The sequence below is a fragment of the Heterodontus francisci genome, chromosome 5 (assembly GCF_036365525.1).
Source record: "Heterodontus francisci isolate sHetFra1 chromosome 5, sHetFra1.hap1, whole genome shotgun sequence".
Classification (NCBI taxonomy): Eukaryota; Metazoa; Chordata; class Chondrichthyes; order Heterodontiformes; family Heterodontidae; genus Heterodontus; species Heterodontus francisci.
Genome location: NC_090375.1, coordinates 173999246 through 174015679, shown reverse-complemented (window position 1 = coordinate 174015679; position 16434 = coordinate 173999246). Strand labels below are relative to the sequence as shown.

Genomic DNA, 16434 nt, shown 5'->3' with positions numbered 1-16434 from the left:
TTTAAAATAACACATCTGATCCATTTTTGAGTTTATGAGTATTTTTCTTCCGTTTTCTCCCCTCCTCCTGCTGATGAGCTAGCATGGCACTACTCATTTAAACAACTTCTCACAGTGCCCTTGCAGCTGTTCTCTGCAGCAGAGGCATTTAAAACTCAATTAAGTTGCAGAGAAAACCTCTGTCCTGTCACTTCATGCATTGTACCCATCTCCATTTTAAAATATGCTTCCCCATCACCCAGTAGGTTTCCTCAACGTACACGCCATTTCCATAATGTTGAGACATTTAGATCAATGTTCTTCTGATTCATTAACTTATGTTATGATGAGGTGGGAGGAGTGCACTGTCTTTCTCTAATTCCACTTCTCCACAGGTCACAACATATATTTAAATGTTTACCCAGTTACCGATACAGCCAATCATATACTCTATTTTTATCCCAGAATTAAATGCACCAACCAGGTTTCTTTAACAAACAAATTATACATTTTGTTATTTTCTTTTGGGCCTCCTTATCTCGAGAGACAATGGATACGCGCCTGGAGGTGGTCAGTGGTTTGTGAAGCAGCGCCTGGAGTGGCTATAAAGGCCAATTCTGGAGTGACAGGCTCTTCCACAGGTGCTGCACAGAAATTTGTTTGTTGGGGCTGTTGCACAGTTGGCTCTCCCCTTGCGCCTCTGTTTTTTTTCCTGCCAACTACTAAGTCTCTTCGACTCGCCACAATTTAGCCCTGTCTTTATGGCTGCCCGCCAGCTCTGGCGAATGCTGGCAACTGACTCCCACGACTTGTGATCAATGTCACACAATTTCATGTCGCGTTTGCAGACGTCTTTATAACGGAGACATGGACGGCCGGTGGGTCTGATACCAGTGGCGAGCTCGCTGTACAATGTGTCTTTGGGGATCCTGCCATCTTCCATGCGGCTCACATGGCCAAGCCATCTCAAGCGCCGCTGACTCAGTAGTGTGTATAAGCTGGGGATGTTGGCCGCTTCAAGGACTTCTGTGTTGGAGATATAGTCCTGCCACCTGATGCCAAGTATTCTCCGAAGGCAGCGAAGATGGAATGAATTGAGACGTCGCTCTTGGCTGGCATACGTTGTCCAGGCCTCGCTGCCGTAGAGCAAGGTACTGAGGACACAGGCCTGATACACTCGGACTTTTGTGTTCCGTGTCAGTGCGCCATTTTCCCACACTCTCTTGGCCAGTCTGAACATAGCAGTGGAAGCCTTACCCATGCGCTTGTTGATTTCTGCATCTAGAGACAGGTTACTGGTGATAGTTGAGCCTAGGTAGGTGAACTCTTGAACCACTTCCAGAGCGTGGTCGCCAATATTGATGGATGGAGCATTTCTGACATCCTGCCCCATGATGTTCGTTTTCTTGAGGCTGATGGTTAGGCCAAATTCATTGCAGGCAGACGCAAACCTGTCGATGAGACTCTGCAGGCATTCTTCAGTGTGAGATGTTAAAGCAGCATCGTCAGCAAAGAGGAGTTCTCTGATGAGGACTTTCCGTACTTTGGACTTCGCTCTTAGACGGGCAAGGTTGAACAACCTGCCCCCTGATCTTGTGTGGAGGAAAATTCCTTCTTCAGAGGATTTGAACGCATGTGAAAGCAGCAGGGAGAAGAAAATCCCAAAAAGTGTGGGTGCGAGAACACAGCCCTGTTTCACACCACTCAGGATAGGAAAGGGCTCTGATGAGGAGCCACCATGTTGAATTGTGCCTTTCATATTGTCATGGAATGAGGTGATGATACTTAGTAGCTTTGGTGGACATCCGATCTTTTCTAGTAGTCTGAAGAGACCACGTCTGCTGACGAGGTCAAAGGTTTTGGTGAGATCAATGAAAGCAATGTAGAGGGGCATCTGTTGTTCACGGCATTTCTCCTGTATCTGACGAAGGGAGAACAGCATGTCAATAGTCGATCTCTCTGCACGAAAGCCACACTGTGCCTCAGGGTAGACGCGCTCGGCCAGCTTCTGGAGCCTGTTCAGAGCGACTCGAGCAAAGACTTTCCCCACTATGCTGAGCAGGGAGATTCCACGGTAGTTGTTGCAGTCACCGCGGTCACCTTTGTTTTTATAGAGGGTGATGATGTTGGCATCGCGCATGTCCTGGGGTACTGCTCCCTCGTCCCAGCACAGGCATAGCAGTTCATGTAGTGCTGAGAGTATAGCAGGCTTGGCACTCTTGATTATTTCAGGGGTAATGCTGTCCTTCCCAGGGGCTTTTCCGCTGGCTAGGGAATCAATGGCATCACTGAGTTCCGATTTGGTTGGCTGTATGTCCAGCTCATCCATGACTGGTAGAGGCTGGGCTGCATTGAGGGCAGTCTCAGTGACAGCATTCTCCCTGGAGTACAGTTCTAGGTAGTGCTCAACCCAGCGGTCCATCTGTTTGCGTTTGTCAGTGATTATGTCCCCCGATTTAGATTTGAGGGGGGTGATCTTCTTGATGGTTGGCCCAAGAGCTCTCTTCATGCCATCATACATTCCTCTGATGTTTCCGGTGTCTGAGGCCAGCTGAATATGACTGCATAGGTGTTGCCAGTAGTCGTTTGCGCAACGCCTAGCTGTTCTTTGTGCAGTACTTCTGGCTGCTTTAAGTGCTGCGGATGTTAAATCGCTGGGGGCTTTCTTGTAGTTCAAAAGTGCAATGCGCTTAGCGGCTATGACAGGTTCCAGCTCTTCATTATGAGATTGAAACCAGTCTGCATTTCTCTTCGCACATTTGCCGTAGGTGGTCAAAGCTGACTCATAGATGGCGTCTCTGATGTGGGCCCACTTGGTCTCAGCATCCCCTGTGGGAGTGTTTTGAAGGGCTGTTACAAGTGAATTTAGAAATTTTTGTAACAGCTGTGGGTGAGAAATTCTGCTCGTGTTGATGCGCGGGTGGCCCTTCTGCTTGGAATGATGCAACTTCTTTGGTCTGAGTCTAACCTTGCTGCACACCAGGGAGTGGTCGGTGTCGCAGTCCGCACTGTGGAAGCTGCGTGTGATTTGAACACTGTTTAAGGCGGCTCGCCTTGTGACAATGAGGTCTAGCTGGTGCCAACGACGTGATCTTGGGTGCCTCCATGAAACCTGGTGACAGGGTTTAGTGTGAAAGAACGAGTTGGTGATGCAGAGGTTATGATAGGTACACAACTCAAGCAGTCTCTGCCCGTTCTCATTCATCCTTCCAACGCCATAGCGCCCAAGGCAGGAGGGCCATGAGTCATGGTCGGCCCCAACCCTGGCATTAAAGTCCCCCAGCAGGAATAGGTGTTCGGTGTTGGGGATGCTGCTAATGATGTTATGGAGTTGTTCATAGAACTGGTCTTTAGCTTCAGGTGCGGAACAGAGTGTTGGAGCATAGATGCTGAGTAGGTGTACTGGACCAGAGGTGGTGAGCAGTCGGATGGACAGTATGCGTTCCGAGCCATTTGAGGGAGGCTCTATCATGCTGAGCAAGGAGTTTCTGATGGCGAAGCCCACTCCATGCTGTCTTGGTTCTTCAGGATCCCTGCCCTGCCAGAAGGTGGTGTAGTCTTGCTCTGCTAGAGATCCACTCGCGGGGAGGCGTGTCTCCTGAAGTGCTGCAATGTCTACATTGAGTCTACTGAGCTCGTTGTTAATGATGGCGGTCTTCCGAGAATCGTTGATTTGTGTAAGGTCTTCCGACAGGCCAGGACACATAGTTCTGACGTTCCAGCTTGCAAAGCGAAGGGCTGGTACCTTCTTTCCTTTTTTCATGTTGTTTGGTGCGGTGTATCAGTCCACCTTTCGGGCAATGACCCTGAGCTCCAAGCACCCATTGAAGCAGGCAGACTGTGGCGGGACAGAACCTTATTGACCGGGGGCTGCCCGGTTTGAGGCGGGCGGTAGCTGTCCAGTGAGGTGCAATGACCTCTCCCACCGACAAAGGCAACCCGTGGCGCCCAGTTTCTACGCCAATTTATCTGGACTTATAACCCGTAACTGCTGCCTTCCGTGTTGTTTCAGTCGCTGTGAGGCAACTATGGAGTGACCTCTCCATGGCGCATGCCTGGGCAAATTTATGGAGGTTGAGAGTTGCCCAGTCGTCAAAACCCCCCTCTCGGCCTTTCTGGTGGGGTCCAAAGGAGTGCAGGACACGACGTTTGGCACCAGTATGGCTGCAGGAACTGCCGGAAACATGCCAAAGGTGACACATGACCGCCTACGGGGTTCCGCTCCGGATTTTCTGTTAGGGTTTACTCCCTTAGCCTTGGACTCTCCCGAGACGCCCACAAGGCAGTGGGGTTGTTGGGGCCCCTACACAGGTGTAGGATGGTGCCGGTGGGAGGAGGGGATGCAAGGGGGAGGGGTAGAGGGAGGGGGTGGGGGGGGGGGTGCAGGGGAAGGGGGTGCGGGGTGAAGATGGTGCGAGGGGGGGGCGGGCTGGGACGGGGTTGTGAGGGGGTGAGCTGAGAGGGTGGAGCAGGGAAGGGGACGGGGGTGGGGGGGGTGGAAGGGGGGTAAAGGGGGGGGAGGGGGGGGTGGAATCTGGTGCAGGTAATAAGCCATTTTCTCAGTGCCCACCATCGACGTCCGGAAAGCTCATCCACGTCCTTCGGGAGGTGAAGCATCATTTGGCAGACTTAGAGGTGATTACATTTGCTAAGGGTTTTTTTTTTGCAGTGGTTTAAATAAAGGCATGCAGCATTGCCGACAGTGTGCTGCAGATGCTCTCCGAGCCATCTCCCGCGGGCGCTTTGAAGTTGTTTATAAAACAAGACTTATCCAGTAAAGATGCAAAGCGTTAACACACAGTTTGAAATATGTATGTAAATAGTTATTCCCTTCTAGATACTCAACACACAAGCTCTCACACACACCGGTTAAAATTAAAATCAAGTTTTCTCTGCAGAGATTCACTTTACAAAAAAGACAAAAAAAACTTTGCCCAAATACTTGTTTATTCTTGAAGGAAACAGAGAAGATATGGAAGGATATCAGTTGTCCTTTGGTCTGGCATCCAGGTACACGGAAACAGGTAACTGGGATCTTTTCAGAAGCATTTCATTCTAGAGATGTTGATAATTAGTCTGGTAGGCTTTCCTGGAGAAAAGTGGCATCAGGGGTTTCAACTACCAAACTGGATTCGCAGGTTCTTTAGAGAAGTGGGGAAAAGATGAACTGAACTTCTCTTTTAGCAGGCTGACTTCCAACTGCCTTCAAAACATTCCACATCCCAACAGCAAGTCAAAACCTCCTGACCACCATAAATCTTGCTATGTCACTTCTCTGTAAGCAACTCCCCTGGCCACCACGATTCCTATTGTTTATTTAGCTTAAGGCATGTGATATCCAGTAAAGGTGGTTTTTAAACACAAAGCTCAAGTGTCTTCCCAGTGACCCCTGTAAAAGAAAAAAACAGATCCCTGGACTCTTTTCCGTTTTCCAAATGGACCAGTGTCCATAATCGTTATCACAAGTGCTCAAAACATTTTAAGAATGGAGCACCTTCATAACACCTTCATCCTTGGAGAAATGAAACAACATTTTTAAATGCGTTTCATTACAAGTGTGGAAACAAAAAACAGAAGATGAAAAAATATTAAAACACATTTACACACGTTCTCATTCACTCTTAGCTGTAACTAATACAGTGCTGCTTTGCATCATCTTTGCATTCATAACTCAAAGCAAAGTTAAATTCTAGACAAAGCATCAGCAATTACATTATTTTTCCCCGCAATGTGAATAATCTTTAATAATGGCTGCAATAGTAAACACCATTGAAATAGTCTGGCATTCTGGTTTTTGAATTTTTCCATAGGCTAGGGGGTTATGATCAGTATATACCAGTGTCTCTCTGTAGTCGTGGCGGACATAGACTTCAAGATGCCTATGAGCTAGTAATAAGCCCAGGGTTTCTTTTTCCACTGGGAGCATCTCTTTTGGTGTCGATTTAGCTTTTTGGAAAAAAAATTCCACTGGCCTTTCTATGCTTGATTCCTCGTCTTGTAACAGGACTTAGAGCATGGCTACTGGACCCGAACCCAACCAGACCAGACGGCGTGTCGGATTCGGGTCAGGTTGGTTCTCTCTTCCAGGTCCGGCATTCGGGCTCGGGTCGGGTCAGACAGTTGTCTTTTGGTCAGGGAGGGAAAAGTTTCCAGATTTGAACAGCCAGGACGTCAAGGCAGGAATCGTGCATCCGGACTCCGCACTAGTCTGCAGTGAGCAATTCCATCCAAGGTAGAGCACAACCTCTTTAATATAATCAACTTCATTCCGGTGGTCAGGTCGGGTGCGGGAAAAAAAAAATCAAAGGATTCGGGCCGGGTCAGATGTGGTTCTGTCGGGCTCAGGTCGGGTTTCAATTGCAGACCCGAGTAGGCCTTTAACAGGACTACACCAACCCCAGTCACTACCATCAATTGCTACCTTGAAGGGCTGTGAAATTTGGGTCAGCCAACAACAGTTCATTGATCAAAATGGCTTTCAGTCTCTCCTGACCACACTACAGTGGCTTTCTTTTTTTGAAGCAAATCTATCAGTGGAGCTATGTAGTACTAAAGCTATAGTACTAAAAATTTGGTACAAACTTGCAGTAGAAACCAAAAATCTCATGATTTCCTGTTTAGTCTTAGGGGCAGGGAACTCCATCAATGCTTGCACTTTTGTTGTTCTTGCCCTACTTATATGCTCTAGGTAGGCTAGCCGTGCTTTTGCAAATTCACTTTTGGCAAGGTTTATCATCAAATCAGCCGACTGTAATTTTCTAAATAGAGCTTTTAGTTGTTCCAAGTAGTCTTTCCAAGTGTCATTGTATACCAGCACATCCTCAAGGTAAACCACACAGTTATGAACACTGGCTACCACTTGGTTCATTAGTCTCTGGAAAGTTGCTGGGTCGTCATTTTTTAGCGCAAATGGTATCACTCGGCATTGGAAAAGACCGTCTGGTGTGACAAAGGCTGATATTTCTTTAGCTTGGGGTGTTAAAGGAACTTTCCAGTATCCCTTTAACAAATCTGTTTTAGTAAAAAATGTGGTACTACCAACTCTGTCCCGACAGCCTTCCAAACGGGGCATTGGGTAGGAGTCTGCCTTTGTTACTGCATTAACCTTTCTGTAATCTACAAAAAATAGATTTAAACCGTCAGGTTTAGGCAATGACACAACTGGGGAACTCCAGCTGCATTGACTGGGTTCAATTAGTTGGTTTTCCAACATGGATTGGACTTCTGCCTTCATCTGTGCCCGTTTCCCTGGACTTAAGCGATAAGGATGCTGTTATATAGGAGAGAATTCTCCTACATTCACATCATGTATGGCTAAGGTCATACATCCTGGTATGTCTCTATAGACTCCTTTAAATGCTGCGAGTAGCCTTGTCAGGTCTTCTCATTGTTCTGCAGCTAAATATGAAAGCATAGTGTCTAAACTCCCTAACAACTCAGTATCAGCTAACCGGATAGTAGGAGGTTCAATTTGAGAATTGTCTAGGCCTCCTTCTGCCTCATCCTCACTATCCCTTTTATGCTTCACTGTCCTGACTGCCTGACTTATCCTCCTCCTGGCAGTGATAGTGTTTCAACATATTGATAAGACACAACCGATTCATTTTCTGATGATCTGGGATGTCAATCAAATAATTTACTTTTTCAATTCTTCTGACCACTGAACTGTGCTTTCAGCAGTTCACCCTATAAAGGCAGTAATACTAACACCTCATCCCCTGGTTGAAATGTTCGAGTCTTGGCATGTTCATCCGCCCATTTCTTCATGGTTGTTTGGGAAGCTTTAAGGTGTTCCCGAGACACTTTGCAGGCTCCTGTGAGCCGCTCCCAGAACATGGATAAATAATCTAACACGGAAGATTTGTCCCTCTGTTCTAAAGACTTATCTTTGACTAGTTTTAGAGGATCTCTTTATCTCATGTCCATAAGCTAATTCAAAAGGACTAAAACTGGTAGACTCATTAGGTGAATCCCTAGTGGCAAACAAAAGAATTTCCAACCCTTTATATCAATCATGGGGATATTCATGATAGTATGCCCTGATCATCATTTTGAGGGTGGTACATTGAGGACATTAACAGTGCTATACCCATATTACTCAGCTTCTTGAAAAATTTTAGACACAAAATTGAAACCTTGATCTGACTGGATCTCAATCATTAATCCATATCTAGTGAAGAACTGGGATAACTTTTCTACCACTACCGTAGCAGAAATTCTCAAGGGAATGGCCTCAGGGAATCGAGTAGCAATATCCATAATAGAGAGTATATATTGGTGTCCTGCTTTTCTTTTTGGTAAAGGTCCCACACAGTCTACCAACACCCTACTAAATGGTTCTCCAAAAACTGCTGTGGGAATTAGAGGTACAAGTTTTATGACAGGTTGCAGTTTTCGCAACAATCTGGCACGTATTACAAAACTGCACTACATCCTTGGAAAGATCTGGCCAGTAAAAACGTCGACTTCTATGTGATTTGGTCTTCCGGATCCCCACATGTCCCACTATAGGAATTTCATGGGCTACCCTTAAAATTTCCCGGTGGTACCACTATCTGGTGAACAACTGTCCAGTCTTTATCTGCAGGTCTGTGAGGTGGACTCCACTTCCTCATCAGAATTCCTTTTTTCATATAGTAGCCTTCCAGAATATGCTTTGCTCCAGCTTCAGTTAGAGCAGATTGTGCCACTTTACTAAACTCTGGATCGGCTTGCTGAGCCTTGATCAGAGAAGACTTATTGAACATTTCCTTCGGATTATCCAAATCACAAAAGAAAGTTTCAGATATTTGGCTATCTGTCTGTGGTGCCAATTTGACCTCTGACAATGGAACTTGTTTAGCCTTTGCTTGGATCACTACACACGAAGGAAAAATCCCTGGAACCTTTTCCTCTAACTGTTCTGTCTCTTTGACTTTACTTGGTCTTTCCAAAACTACTGGAGAAGCTGCTACCTTCACTCCAGCCAAATCATTCCCTAGGAGCTGCTCAACTCTGTCTACAGCCAAACTATGGACAACTCCTACAGTTACCATTCCAGACATTGGTCACACTCCAGGTGCACCCGTACAAAGGTACAGGTATATACTCTCCGCCGATACTATTCACTAAAACCTTGTCATTCAATGCGCTCTCTGGTGGAAAAGTTATGTCTTTTCCTAGCAAAATAGTTTGGGTGGCTCCCGTATCCCCAAGTATAACTATAGGTTTACCTGCCTCATTTGAGGGATAAGGAGTTACTTTTCCTTTTGACAAGAATTCCCTATAACTCTCAGGTATCTTGTTCATGTCCCCCGCACTCAGTGGTTTTTGTACTCGGCCTTACAGCTGCAGTCAGAGCTGTAGCTTGCTGTGTCATACTCTCAGTCAGGCCTTGTGTACCCCAGTAAGTCCCATGGGTTTACCATGCAACTGCCAGCATTCTGCACGAAGGTGTCCCACCTTGTGGCAATGGAAACACGTATGCTTGAGGACCTCACTTCCACCCTCAGCATCTTCCTTTCTGGCCTCAGCGGGAGGTCCTGTGGCATTCCCAGCTATCCCTTCTTGTCCCCGGCTATTACCCTCCCATCTCCTAACCTTCTCGGGTTTGTGGGGGTGACAGACAAAGGGTTTGGGCTTGTAAACAAGCTCATAATCACCAGCAATCTCAGTTGCCTGTTGAAACCTTCTGGTTCTCTACATAGGTTCTTACTAACGGAGGGAGTGAATTTTTAAATTCTTCCAGGAGAATTATTTTCCTAAGGGTCTCATACAGGGTATCTACCTTTCATGCCCACATCCAACCAAAGTTAATTTGCTTCACCCTCTCAAATTCTATACAAGTCTGCCAAGCTGTTTCTGGAGGTTCCAAAATTTCTGCTGGTATGCTTCAGTGACTAAATCATAAGCAACGAGAATAGCCTTTTTTGCCAATTCAATCTGCAGAAGCCTCCTCAGAAAGCATGGCATAAACGTCATGAGCTCTGCTCATCACTCTGCTTTGTACAAGCAGTATCCAGCTTTCCTTTGTCCACTTCATCTGTCTAGCTATCCTTTCAAAAGAAAAGTGCCACTATGTCTCTTTCCTCAAACTTTGGGACAGCTCGCACAAATTTAAACAGCTCTCCACTGGGTCCTGGGCTGGAGTCAGTTCTTTCCTCACTAGAATTTGCACTGGAGTCAAGGCCACCCTTTTGTTTTAGTTCCAGCTTTTTAAAATTGGAATTGCCTTTCTCGCTTCCTTTCTCCTGTCTATTTTCTTTCCGTTTGAAAAGCTCTCTTTTGCCCTTTCCTCTCTTACAAGTTCAAGTCTCATTGCCAATTATCTTTCCTGTTCAAACTCAAGTTTTTCCATTTCACATTCAAGCTGCTTCATCTGCAACTGAATCCTAGCTAATTTAACTGAACTACCATCTGGATTGCCTTGTCCTTCTTCCAATTTCAAATGCTGTGCTATTACCTCAATTATGTCTGCTTTCCTAGATTGCATCTTAACTAACGGCAACTTTACTGCCAATTCCTTTTGCCTAGCCTTGGTTAAGTTTTTCAAATCCCTCAAGAGATAAATCCTCCCTCCCCAGAAAGGTCATAGCAACTGACAAATCCATTCTGATTGTGTACACATTACTCTAATGCACAAGAAACCTGGTGTTTTACTTTTCCTCTTTTCAATTATTACCCCACTTACAATTGCACGTCGTTGGCTTTGGGTTATCCCACACAGAGCCCCCAATTATACATGTTATGACCGAGGTGGGAGAAATGCACTGTCTTTCTCTAGTTGCACTTCTCCACATATAATTAAATGATTACTCAGTTACAGATATAGCTAATCATATACTCTGTTTTTATCCCAGAATCAAATAAGTCAACCAGGTTTCTTTAATAAACAAAATTATACGTTTATTATAAAACAAGACTTATCCAGCAAAGATGCAAAGCATTAACACAGTTTGAAATATGAATGTAAAGAGATATCCCCTTCTAGATAACCAACACACAAGCTCATACACATACTGGTTAAAATAAAAATCAAGACATTTTCTCTGCAGAGATTCACATTACAAAAAAGACAAAAAAAACATACTTTGGTCAGATACTTGTTTATTCTTGCAGGAAACAAAGAAGGTATGGAAGAATATCAGTTGTCCTTTGGTCTGGTCTGGTGTCCAGGTACATGGAGACGGGTCACTGGGATCTTTTCAGAAGCAGTTCGTTCTGGAGATGTCGAGAATTAGTCGGGTAGGCTTTCTAGGAAAAATGTGGCATCAGGGGTTTCAACTATCACTCTGGGTTCTTTAGAGAGGTGGAGATCAGGTGAACTGGACTTCTCTTTTAGCAGGCTGACCTCCACCTGCCTTCAAAGTAGTCCACACCCCAACAGCAAGTCAAAACCTCCTGACCACCATAAATCTTGCTATGTCACTTCTCTGTAAGCAACTCCCCTGGCCATCAAGGTTCCTGTTGTTTATTTAGCTTAAGGCATGTGACATCTAGTAAAGGTTGTTTTTGAACACAAAGCTCAAGTGTCTTCCCAGTGACCCTTGTAAAAGAAAAAAAACACATCCCTGGAATCTTTTCAGTTTTCTAAATGAACTGATGTCCATAATTGTTAACACAAGTCCTCAAAACATTTTAAGAATGCAGCACCTTCAGAACACTTAGTCCAGCTGTCAATCTTTCCTGTGAGCACGCAGCCCACCTTTGACTCAGTAAACCTCCAATAATCTAGATAAAGCCAGGAACTTACAGTTCAAAGATTGAGAATGTAAACATAGTGCAAAATCAAATCTAAAAACTCTAGTTATTTTATTTCAGAGCCATTTCAAATGATAAAGAAGCATGTTATTTTAAGGCAAAAAAAATGATCAAAGAAGCAGGGAAAATGAAACCGTAGAGTACCTGTTTCTGCAAGTTCATACAAAGTGAAACCATCAATGTGAACATATCCTAAGAATCTTTCTTTGTTCACCCATGAGGACAGATCACCATCTTCATACTCTGAGGGGAGACAAGTTTAAGAACAGATATAGTCAACTTTGTCAGTGACATTAATCGGAAAGTCAACACATTTTTCTTAAATACACGAAGGAAAAGTTAAGTACTAATTCCTCGCTCTGTTTAAGATACTCAGCCTTTGCAGATAATTGAGGTACTACGGTTTCCCACTTATTGGTTGATTTTCAGGGGGGGGTTGCGGTGGTGGTTTGGGGAAGATTTGGATGAGTGAATAGAACATAAAGCATGCAATAAGAAAGGTCATTTAACCCATCACAATTGTTCCTTCCATAGACCACATATATAATCTGCTTTGTCAGGAGCTCAAACTAATTCCCATAATATCCCAAGAAAAGTTTGTGCAATGTTTGAGTCATCAAAGTTTTGCCCATAACCAAATTTCAAATTCTTAATTCTCCAGAAACAATGTTCATTTAAAAAAAATGCACGTGAGTGCCTGATCGCTCAGTTGCTTAGTGCACTGCCTAATACGTTATAGACTAAGGTGGCCCTGGTTCTATCTCAGTTTATACTGATCTCAGCTGGGGTAGCTACTGCATTGCTCTATTTAGCCTAAGTTTCTCGGAGTAGGGAGAAGGGGGAGAAAAAAACTCAGTGTTCCAAACTATCTGAATTATATCCAATGAGGCATGCTGGAAATGTATATTGTGGACGTTTGGATGATGAGAAGATTGGGTTTAACTGTGTTGCTCCATATCAAATACACCAGCTTGATCACAAATTAAGAAATTACTACTTAGGTGAAGATGACTGGATGCACAAAATGGAGCCTACCCGACTTTCCGGCTAACAGTTTAAATGAACTGCAAACTGGAAAAGCTCCACTATAGCTCGATTTTCTTCTACATGCCGCACCCAGGCAATCCTCTATACTGAGCACAACAGGAAACTCTCTCCTAATATTTTACATAAATGCTGGATAGGTGTAGAGAATGCTCTTATCTGGAAACCTAACAAAATACATTCAGTCCAGGGGGAAAACGAACAGTACACACATTGAATCACTGCGTAGCAAAGAGTTCATAAATGCCAAAAATTCTGATGTACTTTTTACCAGAAACACTGACCTATCTTTCACTTTTCATATGTTGACTGATTAAATGCACACTCCAGCATTTTTCGTCATCATTTCGGGTTTAAACAGTTGCAGTTTTTCTAAACTGCTAGAAGGACTCCAAGATCATAAGTCACTAAGGAGCATGTGCAAGGGATACAGCTTAACTACATTCAAAGAATGAGTTTAGGTACTCTCAATATTCTTTCAGCATCCACTCAGAAATTAATAAAATAAGGGCATGAAATGTCTGCTCCATGATAGATAATAGAGCAGACAGAAAGTCTCAGGACATCTAATTAACCCTGGGTCAACTGGCCAATAACTCAACAATAGAACAAAGCCGTCATAGCTACCAGTTCAGAAAATCCTGCCTCTTAACAGTCGTCGTCTTTACTTGGGGCTAATTTCCAGTGGCTTTCCTTCTTTGCAGGGCAATTGCTGTTAACATTTTTCACAGTTCAAATAGATACAATACTGCCGCTCTACTAAAACTCTAATTTAAAGGGTAGGAAGTTTTGCTACAGCTGTATAAAGCCCTGGTTAGACCACATCTGGAGTAGTGTGTACAGTTCTCTGCACTGCACCTTAGAAAGGCTATATTGACCTTGGAAGGAGTGCAGTGCAGATTCATCAGAATGCCACCAGGGCTCCAAGGGTTAGATTATGAGGAAAGATTACATAAACTAAGCTTGTATTCCTGAAAATAGAGAAAATTAAGGGGTGGTTTATTTGACGTTTTTTGGATTTTGAAAGGAATAGGGTAGAGAGAGATAAACCCTTTTCCACTGGTAAGGGACTCCAGGACAAGGGGATATAACTTTAAAATCACAGCTGGACCATTTAGAAGTTAGGAAACACTTCTACATGCAAAGGGTGACAGAAGTGTGCAACTCTATCCCACAAAAAAGCAGTAGATGCTAGCTCAAATAATAATTTGAAATTTGAGATAGATAGATTTTTGCTAGCGAAGTGCAAGGAGTACATAGCCAAGGCTGGTGGGTGGAGTTAGGATACAGGCCAGCCATGTTCTCATTGAATGGTGCAAACAGGCTCGAGGAGCCTGAATGGCCTACCCTTGTTGCTATGTTCTTAAAATTAAATTCAAACTTTACTCATCTATCTAGGGCCTGGCATATTGAAAATACGTCATTTTGCCGAATCTGTGTCATTGAACAGTTGGTAAGTTTTACTGACAGGTTATTCAAAGACAATCACCTATGTTAGGCTATGCAAATTTTAATTTGCAAAGCTCATGACACTTTACGTGTTTGAACATACTCATATTCAATAGAGACCATTATAATATCTCTATTGGCAGAAGGGAGTCATTTTCTGGAACTATATATACCTCACAAATATAATGCTTCCACTCAACTCAGTGTTCATTGCAAACGCAGAACTGTTAATAAGGAAGTAGGGATCTTATTTAACTTGCTACAATCAAGTTAAAAATTAACAGAAGTAACAAATTAGCAAAAGTTAGATAAAGCAGTTTGAATCAGCCAGCTACCAAGTAGGGAAGTTGATACTGCAATACCGTAGCAGCTTATTCCTTCTTTTAAAAAAAGACTACCAGCTGCTCAGCACAGTCATCGAGTCAATCAGGTAGGTTATTTTCACCAACACTTTTTGAAAAAAAAAATCAAAAATTTAAACTAAGCTTGCAAAGGTTCCGCTCATTAAGGCAGCAAGAACTGAGCCAGAGATGTTGCAAACCTAAATGTCCAAACCATGCTGAGTATAACTTTAGCCAGGCTGGCTGTAGGGATGATACAATGGACCTAATCACCTTTCGGTTGAGAGGAGGGGTGGTGAGAAAAACGTTAGAAAAAAAGAATTAATGCTGCTACAAACGTGTGGATGTTGAATAAGGACAGGATCAGTCTCTGCAGCGATGGTCCTTGCAGTCAATTTCCAGGCAAGAAATTAATGTCTCCTAAAAAGGTTGGGGGGTGGCGTGGTGGAAAGAGACAATTGAAAATCTGTTTAAAAAGGTAGAAAGATTACTGAGGGAGGGGCCGGCTTAAGTACAGTTACACTCTTCACCAAAGGGCAGGAGAGGAAATATTGTTCGATTAGTGATCCCTGGATATCCGTTTGGTCAGAGGTGGGTTTAAAGCAGGGCCTTGAATGAAGATACGCACGTCGAGCCATTTACAGAGGGAACTGCAGAGTATGGCAGTAATTGTGGGGCCAAGAGGGTGGAATACAAGAGGCCAGATCAGAGGACCCAAGTTGTGGTGCTGGAGGAGGCAAGGCCATGACAAGGAAATATGAGGTGAATTTTAAATATTGGGACAACTGGAAGCTAATGTAGGTCAGCAAGGGTCAGCAGGACTTGGTGCACGATAGGATACAGGCAGCAAAGATCTGTATGAGCTAAAGTTTACAAAGCAAAGGTGGGAGGCTGACCAGGAGAGGTTGGAATTGCGAATCTGGAAGTAACAAAAGGCTTGGATGAGAGTTTCCACAGGAGATGGACCAAGACAGGTGACACTATGGAAATAGGTAGCCTTTGTGAGAAGTATGCTGAACATTTATAAAGCTCTGGTTAGGCCCCAACTGGAATATTATGTCCAATTCTGGTCACCACACTTTAGGAAGGATGTGAGGGTGCAGAGGAGATTTACCAGAATGGTTCCAGGAATGGGGGATTTTAGTTACAAGGTTTGGTTGGAAAAGCTGGGTTTGTTCTCCTTAGAGCAGGGGAGATTTGAGAGGTGTACAAGATTGATGGTTTCACAGGTCGGCGCAACATCGAGGGCCGAAGGGCCTGTACTGCGCTGTAATGTTCTAATTGTGACAGGCATAGATAAGTTAGACAAGGAAAAACTGTTCCCATTAATTAATGGTACAAGGACTAACGTTTGGCAAGAGATGCAGGGGGAATGTGAGGAAGAAATTTTTTACGCAGCAGGAAGTAATGACAAGGAACTTGCTGCCCACAAGGGTGGTGGAAGCGGAGACGATGAATGATTTCAAAAGGAAATTGGATAGCCACTTGAAGGAAATAAACTTGCTGGGCTATGGGGATCAAGTGGGACTGAATGGACAGCTCTGTGGAGAGCCAACATGGACTTGATGGGCCAAATGGCCTCCTTCTGCGCTGAAAATAACTCTATGAAGATGGCGTTGAAAGCTGAGTTTTGAGTCAAACAGGAGGTTGCAAACAGTCTGGTTCAATCTGAGATAGTGGTTGGGTAAGAGGATCGAATCAATGCCAAGGGTATAGAGTTTGTAGCAATGGACTGAAGATGGTGGCCTCAGTCTTCTCAATAATTAACTGAAGACACATCCAAAATTGGATGTTGGGAAAACAGTCTGAGAGCATAGAGGCAATGAAAGGGTTGGGAAAGGTGGAGGTGATTGTCATCAGTGTACAAGTGGAAATGGATAAT

The 16434-nt window shown here is 44.1% G+C and overlaps 1 protein-coding gene across 1 annotated transcript in view; it reads right to left on the bottom strand.

The window, feature by feature from the left end:
• The window catches only part of LOC137370139 (protein disulfide-isomerase TMX3-like), a 171029-nt gene that overhangs the window by 27395 nt on the left and 127200 nt on the right, over window positions 1-16434 (bottom strand). Inside the window, exon 10 of the mRNA XM_068032348.1 lies at window positions 11863-11961. Within this exon, the coding sequence (XP_067888449.1) occupies window positions 11863-11961 (99 nt within the window). The remainder of the gene's footprint in view (window positions 1-11862; window positions 11962-16434) is intronic.